At 34.7% G+C, this 24,090-nt stretch overlaps 4 protein-coding genes across 4 annotated transcripts in view; all 4 read right to left on the bottom strand.

Annotated features, from left to right (window-relative positions):
- On the bottom strand, positions 3,329-5,475 carry LOC110269070. The gene is made up of 2 exons (XM_021116420.1): positions 5,302-5,475; positions 3,329-4,781 (listed from the first exon to the last, which is right to left on the bottom strand). Exons 1-2 carry the CDS (start codon positions 5,317-5,319, stop codon positions 3,885-3,887), a joined length of 915 nt encoding a protein of 304 aa, XP_020972079.1. The 5' UTR covers positions 5,320-5,475; the 3' UTR covers positions 3,329-3,884.
- On the bottom strand, positions 5,335-6,653 carry LOC107627902. The gene is made up of 2 exons (XM_016330712.1): positions 5,615-6,653; positions 5,335-5,480 (listed from the first exon to the last, which is right to left on the bottom strand). Exons 1-2 carry the CDS (start codon positions 6,651-6,653, stop codon positions 5,335-5,337), a joined length of 1,185 nt encoding a protein of 394 aa, XP_016186198.1.
- Positions 11,845-13,726, bottom strand: LOC107626047 (probable glutathione peroxidase 5). The gene is made up of 6 exons (XM_016328825.2): positions 13,411-13,726; positions 13,139-13,215; positions 12,987-13,048; positions 12,757-12,875; positions 12,492-12,662; positions 11,845-12,221 (listed from the first exon to the last, which is right to left on the bottom strand). The coding sequence occupies exons 1-6, from the start codon at positions 13,468-13,470 to the stop codon at positions 12,177-12,179; spliced, it is 534 nt and encodes a 177-aa protein (XP_016184311.1). The 5' UTR covers positions 13,471-13,726; the 3' UTR covers positions 11,845-12,176.
- LOC107626046 (protein HUA2-LIKE 2) overlaps positions 14,703-24,090 on the bottom strand; it is a 10,207-nt gene continuing 819 nt past the window's right edge. Inside the window, exons 2-11 of the mRNA XM_016328824.2 lie at positions 23,280-23,356; positions 18,978-21,017; positions 18,253-18,709; positions 17,193-17,301; positions 16,968-17,080; positions 16,691-16,878; positions 16,158-16,590; positions 15,615-16,050; positions 15,334-15,501; positions 14,703-15,210 (exon numbers count right to left, since the gene is read on the bottom strand). Of these exons, the coding sequence (XP_016184310.1) occupies positions 15,185-15,210; positions 15,334-15,501; positions 15,615-16,050; positions 16,158-16,590; positions 16,691-16,878; positions 16,968-17,080; positions 17,193-17,301; positions 18,253-18,709; positions 18,978-21,017; positions 23,280-23,356 (4,047 nt within the window). The 3' untranslated portion in view covers positions 14,703-15,184. The remainder of the gene's footprint in view (positions 15,211-15,333; positions 15,502-15,614; positions 16,051-16,157; positions 16,591-16,690; positions 16,879-16,967; positions 17,081-17,192; positions 17,302-18,252; positions 18,710-18,977; positions 21,018-23,279; positions 23,357-24,090) is intronic.

The following is a 24,090-nucleotide window of genomic DNA, read 5'->3' as shown; positions in this document are numbered from 1 at the left end:
TATGCCCTCGTGTCTTATAAGATTTTAAAATTTGTGTGTCGATGTATTTCATGTCGTATTGTGTTCGTGTCAGTATTCTTGTATCATAGATAAAAACCCTTTAATAAATTAAAAAGAAACATTATTTCTTTATTTATTTTTCTTCCATGCCATTTATTATTAGGGTAAATTTAGTCGGAAGTACTTGTAAGATGTAGAAGTCTGCTCCTAAAAGGTTTTTATTGTGAGAAATTATTGGGGTAGTAATTTTTAGTATTTTTAGTTATTATTAGATTAATATAAATATTAAATTATATTTAATAAATAAATTTTATTAATTTATTGTTGAATGATATGATGAGTTCTGTTTTAGGATTTACTTAGAATCGGATGGTGGTTGGACTTGTTTGTGAGGCCTAAGCGCTAGAGAAGGGTGGTTTCCGACTTGATTTATGTCTGGAACTGCCGTCTGAGTTGTGTATGTGAAAGAATGGGAGGTGGTACCTACAAAAACATTCCAATACTTAAGTCAGTAAGGGGTTAAACAGGTTTTGAATGTATTGGACCTAGTTTTACCTGAGTACTTCACTGTATTTATAGGTGATAGACCAATAACCACTGTTGAAGTAGTTCCGCTTCTGATAGTGGATAACCGTTCCTTTATCTTTGGGTTGTTGAAATCTCCCTTCTAAAAGTGGATAAAAAATTTTAGGGAGTAGTTACTTATTTGAATCTGCCAGCTTATGTTAAATCCAACCTCTTTGAGAAAGTCGATCAAATGATGAAGGTCAAACTTTTAGTTTCGGCCTTTTTACCATATTGGGCCTGACCATAATAATGAGGTAGAATATGAACAAGTTTTAACTAAATAAATAACATTTTTAATCAACTTGGGTTTGTCGAGTGGTCAGCTCACTCGTCTGCTTAAGCAAGTGTCGGGAGTTCGAATTTTGCCTTATGTATGTAGCAACTCATTGGCTAGCGGCAGACCCTTAAATGGAACTCAAATCCGTGACGGATTAGTCCTTAACTTGTCGAATTGGGAGATACTGTTTAGATAAACCAAAAAATAAAAAAATAAAAAAAAAATAGCATTTTTCTACTAATTAGTAGACTATACCATCCCTGTAGAATTTCCATATATGCGTTGATATTAGTAAGTGGAAACTGCTCATTACTTTAGTGTATGTCCACTATTTCTATCATTTTTTGTGAATTGTATACAATTATTGTTTTTACTTTAATAGAAGTCTTGATTGTAAATAATGATGAAAGCTCCTGTAGTTTGTTTTTAGATGAAGTTGATAATTAAAAGTTATTAAATAATTTAATAAATTTGATTAAATTATTATTTAATAATATTTAATTCAATATAATTACAAGTGTATTAACATGGTAATTAAAAATTTAAATCTGGGTATTTGGTCAATAAATAGCGGCAATGGATTAAAAGAACCATACATTTCGGTGGCCAAAGAAAACCGGACCGAAAAGCATTATGAAAGACGCAATATTCCAAAGAACAAAAATATCTATGCAAAGTTGCAAACGTGATTAAGAAATTAATTAAGTTCAAAATGAACACATATTTCTTTTCCCTTTTTTTAGGGTCAAGCTTTCTTTTCCTTTGAAGTTTCATTATACGTCCAATGACATAAAAAAGATCAACTCGGGCAATAAGGCCTTTTGATAAAAGTGATGCACGCATCTTTTAAAAAAACATAAATTAATAATTGTTTAATATTCAAAGTTAATTTTTCTGATTATTTTGTCTAAGATATTTTGTAATGTTATTGTCAAATTAGTTAAGTTTTAGTATACCGATAGGGACTACTATCGTCATCCAATTAAAATTCTTAAGAGTAGTCAAATATGTTATCAATATATAATAAAATATATGATCAAACATGAATTGATATTACGTGTTAAATAGTAAATACAGCTTGATAAATTCACTTAAAAAACCGTTTGTTATCTTCTTTCTGCTTAAAAATAAGGTTTAATTATTCTGTTGGTTCTTATAGTTTAGTGAAATTTTCAATTAGGTCTTTACATTTTTTTTCCTTTCAATTGGGTTTCTGTCCCCTTTTTTTTTCAATTAGGTCCCTATTGACGGTAAACATTACAAAAAACGTTAAGAATGAGTGATTTGACCATTATAACCCTCGCTTACCCCTTACAAATGAACGAGACTCAGTAGGGTTTTGAGTTGTAACTCTCTTCTCTTCGCCTCTTCCTTAAACTTCTCCTCCTCTGTTTTCGTCCCTTACCCTTACTATGTCAATACTCATGGATCAGAGTCAGTTATCTTCAGGAGTTTGTAGTTCCAGAACCCTCGTCAAGAAGAGACATCTTTGTTTTTGTGGTGAGGCAGTTGCTGTGATGTCTTCTTCGGCAGTAGCAAGCCATGGAAGAAGGTATGTTGGTTGTGGGAGAATGCCAAAATGCAAGTTCTTCGAGGGGATTGATGATGAAGAAGATGAGAAGAGTGGATGGTTGAAGCAAAAGGAAAGGAGGGTTCGTTGCTTTTGTGGAGACACTCTGATTCTTCGTAGTTCAAGTACATCAAAAAATCTAAATAGAAGATTCATTTCTTGCCCTAATAGGAGATGCAAGTTTTTTGAGTGAGTTGATGGGAAAGAAAAAAAGTTTTCTAGAGAAGATGGAGTAAACAGTTCACAACAAGTACTTGGAAGGGTTAGAGAATTGGAGGCACAAGAAAGGAAGATAGACAGATTAAGTGTGGATCTAGAGAGATTAATTGCAGAGGTTAGAGAAATAGATGCATGTGTAGAAAAGTTATGTGCTGAGCTGAGTTCAGTGGAAGAGCAATTTGCAAAACTGGAAGATAGTATGAAAAAGCAATACAAGATGCTAATTATGCTGGTTTTGATATTAGGTGTTTTTATTGTTGCAGTGTTATATGTAAAGATGTAGAAAGCATGGCTGTTATGATAATATAATAGTCTATATAAGACAATAGTGTACTGTTTATGTTGAGTGCAATGAAGTTATATGAAATGTTGTTTAATTTCTCTAAATGAAAGTTGTTCCTTTGTTATTTAATATGCATACAAGTATGAGACTGAGAAAAAAGTAGGTAAAACAAAAGATGCATTGAATTATAATAGATACCATTGTTTTTTTACATTATATAATGTAGGACACCTAGATAACCACAAAATAAATGTGACACCCATTCATAACAGTTTTCCACCCATATAACAAAATTACAAAAGTGGTCCACAACACATAATAACAGTGGTCCAAACCATAAAGAAAGCAGAGTCACATATGAACACAAATCCTACATAACACTAGATATAAAAAAGAAATCCTAAACTCTCTCCAGCCTCAATCAAGTGTGAGGTCAACATGTTCAGGCGGCTGATTTGTTGCCTTCCTAACTCCAATCTTGAGTCTTCCACTTCTTCTCACACCAAATATTTTGGTCTTGGACAAAGGTTGAGATGCTGGTGCAGTGGGCAGTGATGCTGGTGTGGGTAAGGTGGCCGGCTGTGATGGTGGTGCAGGGGTTTGTGGAGGCTGTGATGGTGGTGCAGGGGTGTGTGGAGGCTGTGAGGGTGGTGCAGGGGTTTGTGCAGCCCTCCCTCTACCCCTTCCTCTGCCCATCCCTACTGCTGCTCTTCCTCTGCCTCTCCCTCTAACCATCCTGGATCTAGCAGTAGGAGCAGTTGCAGATCCATTTGCTTCAACAGCAGCACCAGGTTCATTAGCAGCAGCATCAACTCCTCCAGTTCCAGTTGGAACATCAGATCCTTGTGTGCCTTCAGGAGCTACAAAATGAAATAGCAGTTAATAATAGTTCCTCAACATATGAACAAAATAAGTTAGCAACCAATACCTGTCACTATAGGATTTGGACAAAGTTTTCTATTGTGTCCTTATTGGCCACAATTACTGCAGGTAACAGAAGTTCCAGTTCTTCTATATTTTGTTTGTGTTCTGTTTTCATCGGGTTCCCTTATCCTAACCATCCTTGGCCTTCCTGGTTTAACTCTGAAAATTGGAGGGATGATGGTATCACATTGTATCTTTGGCCACATATTTTCTCCATTGATTGGTGATATTGACTGCCCATATGTAGCAAGATATGTTGCCTTGCTGTAATAGTTACTACAATAATCTTTCGGGTTGTCACCCTTCTCAAAGATAGCACAACAAGCATGTGGACATGGCATACCACACAAACCCCAGAACCTACAACTACACCTTCCAGCCATCAAATCGACCACAAACCTTTCCATGATCATCCTGTTCTTATGATGCACTTCAAACTTCAGGTCTCCTGCCCATTTAGCTTGCCACTCCATAGCTCTAACCGCAATGATATCTAGCCGTTTCTTGGGTTTTGGCAAAACAGAGCCCTCATACCTCTCTGCCTTCTTCTTTTTCTTTGCAAATCTTGTCATCAAGTAGCACATAATCCATTCAAACATAGTCAGAATTGGCTTGTCTCTTGCCTCTAGGATTCTTTCATTGAATGCCTCCGAGATGTTATTCATCAGCATGTCATTCTTGGCCAGAAATGTGAAGTGACTCTTGGTCCACAATTTTGGATCCAAAGCAAACAACTTGTCATAACAGTCTCTGTTGATCTCCTTTAGTTGATTCATTCTTCTTTCCCATTCTTCCACATAGGTAGCTTTGGCAATAGATAGAATGAGGTCCCTTAGTACAGTTCCACCCCCATATGCTTTTTTACAGTTGGCATATAAATGCCTCAAACAAAGCCTATGCTCCAGTGTTGGCAATGCCTCTTGAAAGACTTGCATCAACCCCTGATTTATTGTTTCAGTGCAGAAGACAATATACCCATGTAACAGATTAATATAGCATCTAAACATAGCGAATTAATGTTCACTAACATATCAAATTTTGAAGCAGCTTAATAAACTTAGCAGATTTATGTTCACAAGCTTAGCCATTGATATATGATCATATACATTTTAGATTTATATCCACAAACTTATCAATTGCATATATGATCATATACATATCAGATTAATATTCACAAGCCTCCAGTTGCATATATCATTATATACATAGCAGACTTATATTCTCAAACATATCAGTTGCATATATGATCATATACATTTTAGACTTATATTCACAAACATTTCAGTTGCATATATCATCCAAGCATATAATCAGTTGCATATATACATTTCATCCAAGCACATTTCAGACTTATATGTTTCAGACTTATATTCACAAACATATATCAGTTGCATATATACATTTCAGACTTATATGATCATATACATTTCAGAATTATATTCACAAAAAATTTAGTGATACCTTTTGTTGGTCACTCATGAAAATCCACTTTTTTTATTCTCCAATGTCATTTAACAGTATCTCCAAGAACCACCCCCAGCTGTCCTTAGTCTCTGCCTCTACTGCAGCTACGGCAATCGGAAAGTAATTGTCATTTGGATCTCTGCCAACAGCAACTAGTAGCTGCTGTCCATGGTCGCCTTCAAGTGACAACCATCCACACCAATAATAGGTCTACAACCCGCCAAGAAGCCTTTCTTGACTGCATCAAGGCACATGTACATTCTCATAAATCAGGGCTGGTGCGTAAGAGAAGGCCTATCAACCAATATACTCAGACTAGATCCTGGATTTGCCCTAAGTATCTCTGCACAGTAATCCCTTAGCTTAGCATATTGTTGGATTTCCTGCCCATGTACCTCTTCTCTTGCCTTCCTCCTTGCCCAGTAAACCTTACCAACACTGATATTGGCCATGTATTTGTCTTGGATAGTCTGAATAACTGTCGCGAGCTTCATCTCCTCCCCTCTACTGATGTTGTTGGCAATCTTCTTTGAGATCCAACTACTTGATGCAAGTCTTCCGCTATAGTTCCTTCCACATGTATGCTTTCCATTCAAAGTCTTGATCCTGAAACAGTCAGAACCCCTGATTTTACTCGCAAAACAAACCCACTTGCACTTTTCCTTTCTTCCTTTGCAAACAACTCTACACCTCACCCTATCATTTTTTCGAAACCTAATGTCCCGACCATTCAATAGGGCATGCTCCTTAACAGCCTCTTTGAATTGACTAAGTGATTTAAATTTCAGCCCCACCTGAAATTCATACTCTCTGTTCATCTCTGCCTCATTGTATTTAGGGAACCTCCTCTTTTTTATCATATCATCAGAGTCCCCCTCATAACTGTCTATGTCATCAGTCTCATATCCATTAGATATGCCCTCAACTTGCTCATCACCCTCCCTTAAACCTTCATCACCTTCAGCTGTTCCAGCTGCTGCAGTTCCCTCATCATTTAGTGGGCCAGTAAATCCCCCAAATGCATTTGATTGTGGATCATTATCCTCCACCTCAAATTCAAAGTGATCCTCATGGTCACAATCATCAGCACTATCATCAAATACCTCTTCTTCAGTAGAAGGCTCTGACTCAGCATCCACTTCAACCTCTAGCAACCCAGAACCACTGTCTTCACCTTCCTCTGGCACATAATCAGCATCACTTGAAGTGATTTCAATCCCGTTACTTTCTCTGGCTCCATCGACAACATATACCTCACAATGTTTGCATGAACTTGACACCAGTGACCTAGCCATTCTCATCGCATCCCCATCGGACTTCATCTCTCTAAGACCTGACTTCAAATCCATCCCAGGTTCCTTGTACTATACCCTGGCGAAACCCTTATACCCTAGTTGCTTTAGCTGACTGACAATCTCTTGCAATGACCATTCATCAACCTCAAAATGTAAATCCTCCCCAACCATTCCTCCTAAATACTCTAATCATTGTCCACTGTCAAGAAATTTGCCACCATGGTGGATTTCGATAGTGAAATCCGAATCACCCATAACTGCATACCAAAAAAAAAATAATAATGCCATAAATCCCTCTTGAAACATTTTCAGAAACAAAAGGAAGCTCTACTAAACAATATGACAAATTTTCCCAGGAAAAAAAAAAAGAAAAACCCTTCAACGACTGAAAGGTTGAGCGTTGTCTTACCTAGAGGCAGCACCAACACCTACGACGACGGCAGTGATACTGGAGACGCGAAACCCTCTAGCAATATTCCGGTGGAGTTGAAAGACTGCAGCTGAGCGAGTTGGCAACCAACGAATGTGAATGGGTTTTTTCTCTAAGTTTGGGAGAAGAGAACGAACAGTTTCTTAAGTGTGGGAGGGTAAAATTGTATTTCAGAAAATATGAGTGCAAAGCGAGTTAGGGATTTGACATAAAGTTACAGAATCTTTAATTCAGGAACGGAATATTCTGTTAAATCTAACTGTTTGGTCACGATAGGGACCTAATTGAAAAAAAAATACGTGTAAGGATCCAATTAAAAGAAAAAAAAGTATAGGGACCTAATTGAAAATTTTGCGAAACTATAAAGATCAATAGAGTAATTAAACCTAATCAAAATTGAGAGATCACCAAAAGATTTTGTGTAAAAAATAAAAAAAGTAAACAGAAGAAAAGACCAAAATTACGTGAACCATTTTTATAAGAATTAATAACATATATAAACCACTTGAAATAAGATCGATAACTATAAAAGTGTCTTCTACATTAGTTTTATGTCAAAATTAATAGAAATTTAAACATAGAATGAAATTATCAAATAATTTAGATAATGAATATAAAGAATATAAAAAATCTAATAATAAAAATTAGATGCCAAATTTAAAAATAGTGGTTGCGGAGGATATTCAAAAAAAATCTAATAATAAAAACCCAACAGGTCAATGATTAAATTCGCGACACTTGCGAAACAGACGAGTAAACTTACTATTCGACCAACCCAAGTTAATTGTTATTATCTTTCTTTTATTGAAGAAATAGTTGAATTAGTTAGTTATTCAATAACAAGTAAAAAAAAATAGTAGTAATAGATACTTTCTATTTGATGACAGAAAAAAAAATTTCTTTCGAATGATGGATCAATAAGAATTCACCTATCCCAATAACAAAAAAATCTGACTTGTATTAAGAGTGAAATTAGCTAAAGAAATGGGTCATAATTATTATAGAGAACCCACATGGTCAAATTCATAGTTATTCTAGGTACTATTACTTGTAACGTAGGTTTAACAGTTTTAGAACCATCAATGATTGGGAACCCGTGGATCTATTTGCAACTCCTTTGAAAATATTGTTGGAATAGTATTTTTTTTTCTGAATTTTAAATACTTTGTATAGTGCTTAATAAGTTAGTGGGCATTTTTTTAATGGTTTCGGTACCCATGGAATTATTAACAGTACTTTTTTTGGAGAATGTTAATAAATTTCAAAACCCATTCCGCCGTCCAATATCAACAACTATCTTTTTTATTGGTACTACAGTAGCCCTTTGGTTGGGTGTTGGAGCAACATTATCTATTGAGAAATTCTTAACTTTAGGTCTCTTTTAAATTAATTCACTTGTGAATTAAAATCTCATATATATTGGGTATCTAGGGAGATTTCATTTTGAAATGACTAATCCCTAAATACATCTTTAAACCTACTCTCAGTATGTAGATTTTTTCTAAATTTTTCTAAAGATAAAGATTCAAACTCCATTTTTTCATCTTTTTTTTTCTTTTTTATAAATAGACCTTTCTTTCTCTTTATTTCAGGTCGATAGCTCTTCTCAATTGAAGGATACCCTATATTGATAATACACATTCCAATTGACCGAGCCTAATTTTAATTGTTCAGTTCCGAAGCAAAGATATCCACAGGACGATTTGTCCTATTTAGATATTCATAAAAATAAAATTTGTCAAATCAAATCAAAATATTCGTTTATTTTATTTGATATGCAGTAAAATTAAATTCATATGACATGACCTAATCAAATAAATAAGAATTTGTCTTTTATTTTAAAAGCATTAATTTTTTCGAACTAATTTTCTTTTTTACATCAAACAGATATTTATGTTTGGCAAAATTTTGAGAAAAGTGTTATAATATTTAAAATTTTACTTTAGATAGAAAGATAAAAAAAAGAGGGGATAAAAAATGGCTAATTAATCAAATAAAAGAACTATTTGTTTTACAGAACAGAAGATATGTCTTTCACATGACTTGTAGCAATAAAAAAACTATATAAGTTGCATGGTCGTTCCAAAGAAATACACTTCGCGATCCAAAAAAAAATCTGAAAAACTCTTTGGAAAATGAGAAGCTTTTGGATAGCATTGAAAGCTTATTCATTAACGCAATTAATTTCTACGGAAAATTCAAAAAAAATTATATAAAAAATACAGAAAAATTGAAACCCCTGTTCTTCTTTAGATCTACTTGTTTCACTCTGATGTATCATAAAATGAATGCATTTCAATACTATTAAGTGAAATCAATAGGATGAAATCCGTATTAGACCACTTCACTTATTTTAGTGGATCTTATGAAGTTCGATCTCTGTCATTAAATTTCATCAAATACTAACAAATCTGAATAGGGACTAGTTAAGTGGATTTATATTATTTCATTCGTTATACGAAAGATTAGGTCAAAAAATTATATAATATATATAATATAATTATATATGTAAGAAAATGGACTCAATTATATTTTATGGAGTTACACAACTATCTATTGTGAAAAACTCATTTCTTATTTGTAAATTTTCAATATCCAAGTAAGCTTCCTTAAATTGATAGTGCTTTCTGGGTCATTTCAGACCTTGATATTTTTGTCCCCCTAAAAAAAGATATAAGGACTTTTTAACATACATTTACATATTAAATTAAAGGATTTACTTATTACTAATGGAATCGAACCCTATTCTTCTTTAGATCTACTTGTTTTTCTCTGATGGTATCATAAATCGAGTCAATGCATAGAAAATGAATGTCCTTTTATTGAGCATAATAATGCGAATCGAGTTTTAATGAGTTTAAATATGTAACGTTAAGCTGTTCCGCTTTTTACGGTCCGAAAAGTGCATTGTGAAACGGAATTGGTATTATTCTTTTTATTTTTTTATTTTCTTATTTTTTATTCCAAATTCCGATGATTACTGATCATATTGAAGGACCAAGGCCCACATGAGTTTGACTGTTGGTCCAAAACTAGACATAGTGGGCTTTTATTGGGCCCAGCCCAATGAGTTATCTGGTTATATGAATTACACGTGTGCCTGCGTTTGATGACTTGTCTATCATGTGGGACCCAGCCCACGTGCATTAACTCTTGTGATTTTGTACCTCTATGACTATTACTATTATTTTATTATATACCGAATTCTACTACAGAAAAAATAAAATTGAAAATTGAAAATTAAAAACGTTCATGCAAAGCCAAAACTATTTTATTTCAAGTAATGGGAGAAACAATTAAGTATAATAATTCATGTAGAATACATGAATAATCATGATTGGATAATAGAGTAACAAATTTTATACTATATATTATTATATTTAAAGTAAATCTTGAAAACATCTCGTTGACCCACATCCCAAGCTAAGAGATATCCTCTCCAAGTAGCAAACAATTCTCCTTGAAGAATACTATTACTCTCAATCATTCCCAAACACCCCCTTTGCCAGCTCCCATTACAATCTCTAATAACACAAGCAAAACCAACACTATCACCCGAACCAAAATAACTAGCATCACAATTAATCTTAAAAGTACCAATGGATGGGGGATTCCAAAAACCATTTAGAGTAGAGGGAAGGGACATACGTTGTAATTCAAAAATATTTCTAAGCTCCTTTTCTGAAATTAATGCCAGACAAATGACTTTTTCCGGAGGCCAAGTTTCATGGGGATTAAAGATGTCGTTATTCCTTGCTCGCCATATCCACCAAAGTCCCGAAAAGAACTTGAACGGGCGCTCTCTGCTATGATACAAGAACCAGTTCTTCAAATCCAAAGGATGACAAGGAATATATTGATCAATATGATATACTTGTCATTAATAAATAATTATTTATTTTCATTCTTATGATGCTAATATTTGAACTTGTTACGTCCTTAAAAAATTGGTATGATAAGTTACAAGCTAAATAAAATTTGTTTTTATTTTTGAAGATTTTTTCTGCTTAAAAGTAGCTATCATGCCTTTTATTTTTGGAGCAACAAGCATTCTTTGATATCCTTGTCTTAATAGAAATTGAAGTAAAAAAGAAAAAGAAAGAAGAGATAAGATGTTTGTGGTTGAAGTGTGTGACTATGTACCCTACATGCCGGATCAAACTTCAACGGTTGTATGCTAAAGTTTGAACTTTGATCACTTCCAATATTATTATTGTATCAAAAAAGATTGTCTTCATTGAACACTAAGATTGATAGATAGCTATGAAAAAACACCATTTTCTTTAGACACAACAAAGCAAAACAAAAATAATTGAGTGCACTAATTCATGTAACCATGATGCTGTCCATGCCTTCATTCAAATTGGTCTTAGATATCTAAGGAAAATTTGTGAGGGATTATGATGCCACATTGCCACTATAAGAAATATCATCATGAGACATTATTTGATCATAAAATAAGTTACGATAACGATTTTTGTTAACATTGTAAGTATGAAGAGTAGTGTATAAAATTAGTCCCACATTAAAAAAAATAAAAAAAATGAGTAATTTATAAGATGAGAGATTCCTTAATTAATTATCTTAAGGTTTTCAGTTAGATGTGGTATTTTTTCATAGGTATTAAAAAAAAAAAGCATAAAAAAAGATATTAGGGAAGAAAAAAGTTCCTAAAATGTTCACCATGTCAAGTTATTTTTAATTTTGTTAACCTAACAATATATAATTATATATTTAATCTATACAAAGCTAATTTATACATTGATTCCATAATAAAAAAAAAGTTGACTATTTTTTATCCATGGAAATAAACTACTGTATGTTCTTGATAGCAAGGACATAAATACATACATAATTTTATATAAAATTATTTTACATTGACACTGAATACAAATTAAATCCAGAAATAAAGAAATGAACAAAATGAACATAATGAAATTGATGATTATTTTCCATGGAATAATAATCAACAAGTTCAAATAATACCCAGCTTTTCTTTGATGGGAATTATTAATAAATTAATTAAGGACATAATTTTGATTCATTATCAAATTAAACAGATACAGAAACATGGAAGACAACATATTTATCTAAAACATTAGGATGTCTTCGTCATCATCACTGCCAATTATTTGCATTTGAAGTAACTAGAAACCTTTTGGAACCAACCCCAATGCCTTCTGAATGTCCATCTGTCAAGTAAGAAAAACAACTTATGTAAATTATTTTCACATGGTAATTTGCATATATAATACATGATTTTGTTAGTACAAAATTTCATCTAATCATAAGCTTTTTCATATAGATTTTTTGATATTGTATCAAATACTTTGGTTAATATATAGTCATTTGTAATTAAGTTTAGTAAAGTTTTTAACTTCATAAAAAAAAAAAAAACTCCTACAACAGTCATTATAATATAATATAATATAATATAAGATAATGAGAGGAAATATATATACTTCAAGGGCAAGTGGTGGGGTGGTAGGGCTATAACGCCTGAGAACTTGGCCATCTTCATCAACTAAGAACTTTGTGAAATTCCATTTAATTCTTGATGATCCCATGCTTCCTGTTTTCTGTGATTTCAAGAATTTATATATTGGTTCTGTCTCTGCTCCATTCACACGCACCTACACATACATATAATTAATTCAATTCTTAATCAACAGGCTTATTGTTATAAGATTAATTATATTGTATTATTAAGGCTATTATGTTACATACCTTGCCTAAAATGGGAAAAGTAGCCTTATATCTTTCACAAGCAAAGGCTTCAGCTTCCTGGCTGGTTCCAGGCTCTTTATTCAAAAATTGATTGCATGGAAATGCCAATATCTCAAAACCTAACACATTATTTATTTAACAAATTTCATCAATCATTTTTCTCTCTTTTTTTACTACACTAATTAATAATATAATTTGGTTGAAAAATGAATTATTGGTAACATATATACCTTTGTCCTTGTATCTACTATGAAGCTGAGTTAACTGGGTATAATTTGCATTACCCAATGCACTGTTTAAAAAAAATGAAACGAGTTAACTGCAAATAATAATAATAATGATAATAATAACAACAAATTTGTTATAAGGAAAAGAGAATAACCATTTTGATGCAACATTAACTATAAGAAGAACTTTTCCTTTGAAGACCTTCAGGTTCATTTCTCTGCCCTTGGAATCCTGTGTGAAACAACACAAATATTAACTCTCTTAACAAATTTCCCACATAATTTTTTTATTGCAATTTCTAATTTCTAATTAATATAATTATTAGCAATTATAACAATGATAAAAGGGCATGTTAACATGCAAAATAATGATAATCCCATTATTTCAACTGAGACATTGAAATTAAAAACATTATACTATAACAACCTTCACTGTGAATTCATGGATTGATCTTGCTGTGACTTGTTGTGATTGAGAACCACCCATTATTTCTCTTGACCTTTTTCTTCAAGATGCAAATAACAATTTTCCTCAGCCTTGATTTCAATGCCAAAACTTTGTTCTTTCTCTTATTTATTTATTTATTTAATCTCAACTCTTCAATGTGATTCAATGATTTGGCTGCACAGCTTTTGAATCTGTTTGATTAAACTAATAAAACCAAACAACCAACCAATTTTTTTTTTTTTTTGGTTCTTAGTGTAATCGTTTTCTTACACGATTACAACTAAGATGTTTCTTCGTTATTGAAAGCATGTTTGTTTAAGTAATTTTCCTTGTTAAGTCACACCCTGGAATCATAACGTGGTTCTCTTGACCTTTTTAATTTTAGCTTTTTTATTGTTAAATTTTGTTAAGAATTCTAAAAAAATCTATTTATTGATTTTAACGTGTTTCTATTTATGTTATGTGCTGATTAGTGACTATTATAGGCAAACAACGTGTGCAATTAACCAATTTATAGAAGCATAGATGAAGAGGATGTAAATTACTCAACTAAAAAAAGAAAAGAAATGTATAGGAAAAATAGGAGACTGAAGTAATTGCAACAATTCTTGTGATTAGTTAAATTTTTTTTAAATAATTAATTTATGTTTGGAGCATTAACTTGAAATAATCAATTTTGTATGACTTGTATGAAAATGTTGCTTTTGTATAATAAATTACTAGAAAGGTCTAAAACGGTTTATTACTTTATTTATATTATTTAATACATAAGATAGTTGGCATTGATAAAAGTACCATAATATAACATTTCTTTTTCCATTATCAAGACCATTATTTTGCTTATATATAACATCATTGTTGGTTCTTTACACCCCCTTCAGGTAGCTGAACTAAAATATCTTCAAAAAGTTGTTTATAATCATAAACTTTTGTACTATCTAAATTAGAAATTACATTACATTGGAAAACATAGCACTTTTAACCGTCTCATTCTTCTTCTAACCATCACACGTTTTCTTGAACATGATAAAATATGACAAAGAAGGTACCCTTGATTATTATTGACAATGGCACTAAACATTCAAGTTAATAGATTTCCATCATGTAACATAAACAATATCGTTTTCATGGACAACGCGTTTTAATACAAGGGGGCCCAACGATAAAAGAGTTGGCTGCCAGTAACACAATCCATAAAGCATGAAGGTTTTATTTATGACCACCAAACAAAACATTTGCAACCAAACAATAAATACAAGTCTATAATTGAGTTGCCACGCGAAGCTTATCTTTTCTTAATCATGCAGAGAGAACCATTTCAAGGAACATCACAAGAAAATTATATTATAGATATAGATATTGATCTAACTTCTATAAGGGCTCCCATTAAATAAATTATAGAACTTTTGGGGCTAAAAAATTTGGGACTTTGACAACCTAAGTAGGTACAAACCCTCCAACAACTCTACAGTGACTGTTCCTGCCCTGCTATCTCTGCAGAAGAGGCTAAAATACATATATATACAAATCTAAGTTGGATCATTCACATATACATTGCAAATTCTGCTGAGAGTTCAAGGGAATATTGCATGTACAGAATGATGGGGGAAATAAACAAAGCCATAGCTAAGGCCAAAAAGTAGGTCACACCTTAAATTAAAAGGCAGTGAAATTTTAATCACAAGAAGGAAGGACAATTTGTGGATGACCATGTAAGTATACCGGATGGGGTTGATTTCTTGGTGACTTCAGATTACCTCGGCTGCCAAAAGCCTGGACCTGAAACAAAAATAATTAAATACATTTAGGCCTTAATATGTTAAATGAAACAGTAAATTGGGGTGAATTGAATAAAAAACAATTTCTTGTAGCAAAATATTCGAACAAGGACAGTGAACACACCTCTGTTTGTCACTGGAATAGCGTCCTCAAAGGGTGGTTTATAAGCCATGGAGTTCCTATGATTTATTGACCGGGGAGGAAATCTCCACCCATGGCCGGGTATTCTACTTGATTCACATGGATGACAACCGTACGGGGGAGGCGCCCCCTTGTCATGATAAGAAGGACCTATACAAGAAATTCAATTAATTTGACGGTAGAAGGCCGTGGCACATAGCCAGAAATCATGATAAATAAACAAACAATATCACCAAAATACTATCATTTATCGCAGTCTTTACCAGAATAAGGTGGAGGAACATCCCATCCCTCTCGGTAATCATATGGAGGTTGTTTCATTCTCTCATGATTATTATATAAGTTATCCCTCTCCATGTTCTGCATGAAGTGTGATCTATTAGAATATGCAGAGGGTGGTGGAAAATCCCTTTGGTGGTGGTGCTTCACATGCTGCTCGCCATGCACGAAAGAGAACTGATTGGATGGAACATGTTGTGGAGGCCTAATAGAGTATCCGTTGTGCATATTGTCTGAATGTCGAAAATTGTCAGGGGGTGGTACAGGATAACTGTTGAAGGAGCAATTAGAATCTGACATTGGTATTTCTCTACAATCAGAGACTTGATATTGCATTGCATCACTTATAGGCTGTCTACACCTTGGTGCAGCCAATGGCTGAGCCATAGAGTGGGGTGCGTTGTCTTTCTGCATCTGCATCTGCATATGAGCCAAAGTGCAAAAGGAAAATGTATACGAATTAGTTATTACTTCATGTGGCCCATAAATAAGATGGTACAATTCCATGTATAAAATGTAAAATATACCTGCGAATCTGCATACACTTTTGAATTCACTACTGTTCCATATGGATCTAAGGTAGATGAGACAGGATGTAGCATTGGAGGTGGCGGTGGCGGTAGTGGGGGTGGGGGTGGGGGAGACGGAGGCACATCCTGAGCTGGGGCAAAGGACGTGAGAGGATTCTCAAACTGAGTGGTATTTCCTGCTACCACACTACAAAATGAATTCATTTCAACATCACAAGACGGTGCCACATCTTCCATTTCAAGCTCACCATCAACATCTTCCAGGATATGCCTGTGTTTTTCAGCTGTAGAAGTCATTTCCTGTACTTCAGAATTATGCTCTGGTGTGACAGCCTCGAAGTTCCCTCCATCAGAATCACTCCCTTCATTTTCCTCCTCATCTTTAAGCATGCGAGGCATGCAGAATCCAGGTAGCTGAAAACTTGAGTTGCTACAAGATCAAATGGAAATTTAAGTAAATATACTCTTGAGTCCTCACAAGTATGCTAAAACAATAAAGTCAAACATTTTTATGCTAAACAAATTCAAACCTTCCATATTCGTCAACAAGCATACCCTCCATGTCTCTAATAGGGTCATCTAGGGCCCTCTCTGTTCTCAATGATCGTCGAGAGAATAGACCAGCAGGAGCTGAACTGCTATATGAGTCCAGTTCACGTATATGATGGCGAATAACAGACACAGGTAGGATTCTTCTCTCTAACCACACCTTTAAAACCTACACAAAGTCACAACTATGGTTAATAGAAAAGGGATGACCTCAAAACATGTAATATTAGAGCATATAAAGAGACTCCAATGCCTTGCCTTAAGACACTGTCTGCGATTCTCTTGTGCACTATTTCCAGGAGGAGCAGCAGCAGACAAAAGCCGTGCGAGGACTGCTTGGATAGCTGATGGATATACTCCACAAACATCACCTGCAAAATCAGACATAAGACATAATAAGTTAATAACTAAATATCAACTACATGGTTTCATCAGTTTCTTCCTTCTGAAACTTGGGAAAACTCAGAGCAATAAACAATGCACCTTTCAATCCTCGAGAAAATTGTGCAATAGAGTCAACAAGAAAAAACAAATCCACCCTCCTATGCAGGCTTGATTCAGTTTCTAGATTGTGGGCAAGAATCTCCATAACCTGGAATACACCCAGAAGAATTACATCAACACAATAAAAGTGGCAGCTTCTTGGTTAAGCTTTCAACCTATTTTGCGCATTATATATCATGCTCTTTGCTCTCTCATTTCTACCTAAAATTTCCAAAAGTCAAACGTAGAAACAGTCACAACCAAAATCTCTCTCATCCTTCGACCCATCCTGCATCTCTTCATTAAGTTTTAAGAGATGGCACAAAGTAATCAAAGACCATACTGAAGAACAAGGACATATGAAACAATGAACAATGAAGTTGATCCACCTATCCATACTTTCAGTATTCACACTGAAATCCCATCTTTGCCCAACTGCTAAAGCCAATACATCAAGGAAGTACTTCAACTACAGGAGAGGGAACAGAAAATATTATTAGTAGCCACTTAATCTAGATTTGTTTCCCGCTAACTGAAACAATAAGTTGTGCTAATTATCCATGTTCTTCACATCAATATCCCTTTTTACCTAATAGCTGAAGCCATTTCATACACCCTATCTAATTATCCATACATCTGTTTTTGGATAAGTGAACTTCTCCAACTCTTGTGTGCACTAAAATATTGAGATATTGGAAAGCTTTGCATTGTACATGTTCCATTAAAATTTTGTTTGTTCTTATTAAAGAGGATGCATTGTCCTCCCAGGTTTTCATATTATTCCTCTGTATAAAATCTTTTATCCAAAAACAAAAAGGGAAGCTGCATTTTTCTTTGGTTCAGGCATATGCATCTGATAGTTCAGATTACACAAACTCATTGGTCCAATAGAAACAAATGCAATGGCTAAATGGATGCAAATAAAATAGCAAGGTTAAATGGAAGACTAATATATATAGACTGAGAGGATAGAGTAACTGGCACTTCAAAAGTAAAATTAATCAACATAAAGTATTCACAACCTAATGATAACATTTTCAGGAGTAACAAAAAATATTACCTTATCTGCAATGCCAAACTTTGCACAGTCAATCGCTATGCGTGTAGCTCGACCAATACTGTCCTTTGTCCTTGTCAATGTCCCAAGGGTTGCTTCAAAGTACAACAAAGCAGCACGTCCTGCTTCAGTTGGCTTTCCCATAGAACTTGATTCTTGAGTTGCCACAAACCCATCTTTATCTACACCTATATGACTAGATATTGTTTGCTTCTGATGTAAATGTACATCTGGACTACAGCTTCCATTGTGAAGAATATTACTACTGTCTGATGTAGAAACATTGCATACTGACATATTTGGAGGTGATCCAGGTGGAATGCAATCACCCCCGTCAGTCAATGATGGGCTCAAATGTATGTCCAAAATAACCTTTTCACCCAAACAGCCATCAGATGTTGAAACAGAATTCATGTCCTCTTCTGCTCCTTTACAAGTTATCTCATTCGCAGCCTCACTCCTGAAATTAAAGGATAGACATCAAGTAAAATTGGGAGAAATGAAGCATCCATGGTTCATTCAAGAACCCCAACAAGTACTTGCAATGCATGATCTAAGTGAGGAAAACACAAGTTTCTTTTACTATATTCTGCGACAGTATCATAGCACTGAAGTTCAAAGCCAAAACTTTTAGTTACTATTAAGGCTACTGAAAATTTCCTCATTTCTACTCCATTTTTTGTTTGACAATACAGAAAAGAACTATAAAAAACCACGACGACGCTTACATATCATTTGATTTGTTGCAGTGAACAACTGCTGTCTTCAAGCACCCTTTATCCTCACAAACAGCGACCTCATTCTGCTGAAGCACTTCAACATTGCCTTCAGGTAAAGGAATACTTTTTTCATTGGAACATGCCATGGGATCAAGACTCAACCCATTATGTTCTGATCCATCAGAAGCATTATTTGGGTGACTTGACGTTTGGGTTTTGTCTTCATTTGGTGGTAATGATAAATTTGACGAGTCACAGTTGCTGCCAACTTCAAGATATTTTGAATCAAGATTAGGAGAAGTTTCCCTTTTGGATTCTGTTTCAGCAGTGTGGCAAACCACATAATTATTTGTATCATCAACAACTTGATATGAAGCAGGTGTATTGCCATCAGTCCCAGATTCATGTTGCCTGAACTTGGTCAACATCTTATCCACTTGTAATGATGCTTTATTCTCTGTTGAAATCAACGGATTTGAACTGGTTGAGATGCCATGCACATTAATTTCGGAAGAACCAATGCCACAACTATCCAAAGCTTTCAATCCTACATCATTATCTTCATGATTATTACTGGCGATACACGGAAACCTCTCAATAGAAGATACGCATGTAACACTAGATGTTATTATGGAAGATGACACTTCCATATGAGTTTGACCTTCAGCAACATTAGCTGACATGGCTTCTAAAGCCCGATGAAGGCGTTTCGATGGAGGTAAAGCAGCCTCACCATCCACAGAACACAGTGATTCTTCCTTCTTAGGATTACAAATCTGAGTCTCAAAACATGTAACTAATACTTTTGAAGGAGAAACATTATCCATAGCTCCATTTAATACAGATGAGTCTCCATCGGCAGGACTGTTCTCCCAATTTGAAGATGTGACCATCTGCTGTTGTGAATTAATATCTTCTTTACAGGTTTTTTCTTGAGCTCGAATAATGTTGCTGAATTCTACCTCTGTAGATGATAAGTTACTCATTCTCACTCTAGCTCGTTTCAAAAGGGGCAAGTGTTCATCTCCATCTTGCTCAATGCATTTCTCTTCTGAATTTCCACAAATATTTTGTGAAATTTGACTGGAATTCTGCACACTGCCAGCATTCTCCTCTACTCTACTGATCGGCTTGGCAGTATCATTGGTTTCCCTTTTCCTATTTGGTTTTCTTTTCTTCTTGTTAACTGCAGCCTTTGTATCAACATGTTCTTTGCTCAACCCAACTTCTGAGTATTCAGTAGCCTCAGATTTTTCATGTTTAAAATTTGATTCTATTGTACTGCCCTCATTCAGACTAAATGTCTCAGAATCAATTGTGAGGATTTCAGAATCATCATCCATGCTATCATTTGAGACTCGAGCAGATGAACCAAAATCATCACAGCTTGAAAGATCAGGTGATTTCCTGCTACATTTATTCCTTCTTGTGGGTGCACTCAGATCTGCATCAGCTGATAGATCATCAGCATGCTTTCCACCATCACTGCCATGCATTGCAGAGTTTTGAACCCGTGACAAGCTTCTGGACTTTCGTAAAGGTGCAAGACTTTGAGCTCCATTGCCCTGACAGTGCAAGTTGCCAGAAGATCTTTTTCGAGAGGAATAAGTAACAGTCTTTGATGATTTTCCAGCAACGGTATTATCAGTAGGATCCTCCAAGGATGCCACATTGCCACGAGACCCATCCTCCAATGCTGCAGCTGAATCATTCTCAGTGGCACAAGCCAGCTCATGTCTGTTGGTGACAGAATTTGATGATTTCATTGATAAATTAATAGCCAACTCAGGAGCATCTGTCTGATCCCTGGTGGACGAGTCATTCTGATCCTTGGCAGATGAATCAAGTGAATTTGAAACATTTGCATTAGCAAATTCAACATCAGACCTAGCTTCATCAAGTTGAGCCTCTTTCTTCAACCTATCATAAATATCAACAATCTCTCGTACAGCATGAACAAAGTCAGCACCCTTTCCGTGACGTTTGAGAATAAGAGACTGTTTTTTCTCCTCTGTAAATGGCTCGACATCAGCTGGATTGCAGAAAGCTCTATACAACAAAAGCCAATTCAAAACCTATACAACTTGCAAGTTGCAGTTACAGATATGTTTTTTGTACACATACATAAACACACAAGACTGAAAATTTGCATAATAAAAATATCATAACATAATAAAGAAGAGAGTAAACACTAAACAATAAGGTAGATTGCAATTTTAACAGCCTTAGGGGAGTTGTCAATAAGCAGATTTATGCAAGGAGAAAGAAAAAAAGGAACGGGCTTAGTGATACTAGCTGAGGAGAATGATATTAGTAAGTGAGCACATGCAGTTTAGACAGCAAATATTGTTACAAGAATTGGGGATACACATATTAGTAAAAGGGGACAAGGAAGAAGGTCAATTTGCAAGTGCAAGAGAAGTTTCAAGGAGGTTCTGGATTTATATACACCTTGATTATCAGAAAAGGCCCTATCTATTTTAGGCAATTGCATTATCCTCATTATGACTTGTCTCTCAAGTATATCCTTCCACTTGTTATCTATAACCACATTGATTATCAGAAAACGTCCTCCTTTTAGGCAATTGCATTACCCTCATTAGGACTTGTCTCTCAAGTATATCATTCCACTTCTTATCTATGTACAGTATACCACTAGGGATTGCCTATGATATGAAGGACAGACACACCACCTGCCTAACACAAATTGAACATGGATTGCTTGTTATACATACATCCAAAGACACACACATAAGAAAACTTTCTCCCTGCTTAGACATCCAACACAACTGGACACATCTCAAATTCAACATGGACAAGCCCAGAACACCACCAAGCACAAATAATGATATAATGCTACGCGTAGTCAGTATGAAAGGAGTTTTCTAAGAGACACAAAAGAACACGTAAATGTTATGACCAAAAGTCAACCAACTGAAAACTACTAATTAATGCCATCACCAAGTGGAAAACAAATACTAAAAAGGCATAGTAGTTATCACGCACAATGCCAGCATCCATGCCACCATGGCTCTTATCAGCCATGGCTCCATCATTGCGTCAAATATTCTATTGGCAATAATCGCAACTAAAATTGCGGCAAGGATTGGGGTATCTTCTGCACTAGTGTCCGCTGCACAGTGATGTGTCATGCCACACCATCTTGCATTGTCACCACATCCACCATAAGGGGTTGCCACGATAAAGTGTACATGTGTAATATATAGTATGGGTATGAGAGAGAGGTGGCATGAGAAAGTGTATTGGGGAGAAAAGTGAGGCACAATACCAAGGTCAGTTACCTATTTATTTATTTATTTTTTAATATTAAAACAGAAACCTAAGTGATACAACTATTTGAAATTTTTTAATTTCCATGAAAGTGTATGCTTAGTGGGCAAATGTGCTTAAAATAGGAAAAGTTACCACTAAAATAATTATAGAGATTATTTTGAATTTGTGAATATTTTTATGTATGTTATAATATTTTATTGCAAAGTAATTACCTATCTTTATGGCAATCCTGGCACCACACATCCCACTAGCCCCCTTTTCCAGGTGGGCACATTACACATTACACATTGACGATGTGTGATGGACTACCATGGCCATCACCCATATTCAAGAAGCCATAGATGAGTAGTGAGTATGAGCTTGAAACTACGTAATCAACAATTATGGGATGACACAACAAGCCTTGCCATTATATGTTTCTACATTTAATCCATATAAGTAAACCAGCAAGCGATAAGATAAAATGGATATTAAAATAATCACACATGCACATAAATATCATATAATCCTAGTGACCTTTACAACTATAAACACACTTGTAACCAGAACCATGTGTCAAAGTTAAACTACCTACAAATTTTATAACCACTACTAACCCAAACTGCATACCACCAAACTAGCTGAATGAAAGCATGTCTCCAAACCAACCACACAAGAAGGGAAATCAACTTGTCATGTGAGCTTCATAATATTCATGCATGCATAAGCTCTTAGAATGCTTGAAAATAAGGGGCATTAATTAATTAACACTGCGACCTAGCAACTTTGTTGACAATAACAAATCACTGAGGCATGAAAAAGAAGACCACACTCGATTCTTACTAGTTAGTGTCTTATCGAGAAGCCATCACAAGATTATGGACATCATAAATGTGTGTAAACCAAAACTTCAAGTTGCCTGGTAATGAAAGTTGAGCATGTATATCTGGTTTGATTCCTAAAGTTATACAACCCGCACCAATTGGCATATTAGCAGCAGTGTTAAGAAATCAAATAAACATGGGTCCGAGTACTTACATTTGTTGGGTTCCAAAGAAGTAAACAAGTACTTTCTTGCAATCAGCATTGTAACCCCACTTCTCTGGCTCACTCACCTGCCACCGACAAAGAACTCAATAAGTAAAATGAAACACACATTACATTGAATAAGGAGAAATAGACTTAAACAAATAAATATTAATGGAACTCGAAGAGTTAGCAAATTCTTTATTTTGTGTACCCAAAACCCCACTTTTCTCTTTCTTACTATACTAATTATTCCTGTTCTTTTACCCGGGGATGAAGCAGAAGTTGGGACAGTCAAGACTACGGTTGTTTCTGCCCATGGTTTATAGTTTCTACCATTCTCAATCGCCATTATTTTCCAAAAAGAAGGCAGTGCTCCCGGAAGTAATAAACAAACTAATTAACAACAACAGTGAAGCTTTTTCCAACTAAACAAGGTCAGCTACATTGATCAAACACTTATTCTTAGAAAACTGTTCATTCTTCCTATGACACAAAAGATGGGACAAACCAAAGGTACCTGGTTCAGCATATGCCATATGCTTTCTGGTTTCAACAATTCTCATTGCCATCACTCACTTAAAAAGGAGGTAGCCTCTCCATAGAAAGTAATAAATCAGCTAATTAAAAACAATAAGGCCAGCTACATGGATCAAACACCGACACTCAAAACATTCATTAATCAAAACAATCAAGAACACAATTTAAGATTTTAAAAGCATAAGGATCCCATTTGAGTTGTGCAGTAAATAATGAAATCCAGTTACAATAAGGCAAGTTTAAGCTAAAATCATGGCCACAAATGAACTTTTTCCAGCTGGAA

Source organism: Arachis ipaensis, chromosome B02, assembly GCF_000816755.2.
Source record: "Arachis ipaensis cultivar K30076 chromosome B02, Araip1.1, whole genome shotgun sequence".
Lineage (NCBI taxonomy): Eukaryota > Viridiplantae > Streptophyta > Magnoliopsida > Fabales > Fabaceae > Arachis > Arachis ipaensis.
Note: the sequence above shows the minus strand (reverse complement) of the source record. Positions and strands in the feature narration are given on the sequence as shown.

Excerpts from the sequence above, each read along its gene's own strand:
- LOC107627902 (XM_016330712.1), bottom strand. The coding sequence starts at position 6,653 with ATGGATTTGAAGTCAGGTCTTAGAGAGATGAAGTCCGATGGGGATGCG. Across the intron at positions 5,481-5,614 it reads AAATCCAGGATCTAGTCTGA|GCGACCATGGACAGCAGCTA; the intron begins GTATATTGGTTG and ends TGTCACTTGAAG.
- LOC107626047 (XM_016328825.2), bottom strand. The coding sequence starts at position 13,470 with ATGGGTGGTTCTCAATCACAACAAGTCACAGCAAGATCAATCCATGAA. Across the intron at positions 13,216-13,410 it reads TCCATGAATTCACAGTGAAG|GATTCCAAGGGCAGAGAAAT; the intron begins GTTGTTATAGTA and ends TGTTTCACACAG. Across the intron at positions 12,222-12,491 it reads CCCCACCACTTGCCCTTGAA|ATGGACATTCAGAAGGCATT; the intron begins GTATATATATTT and ends CTTACTTGACAG.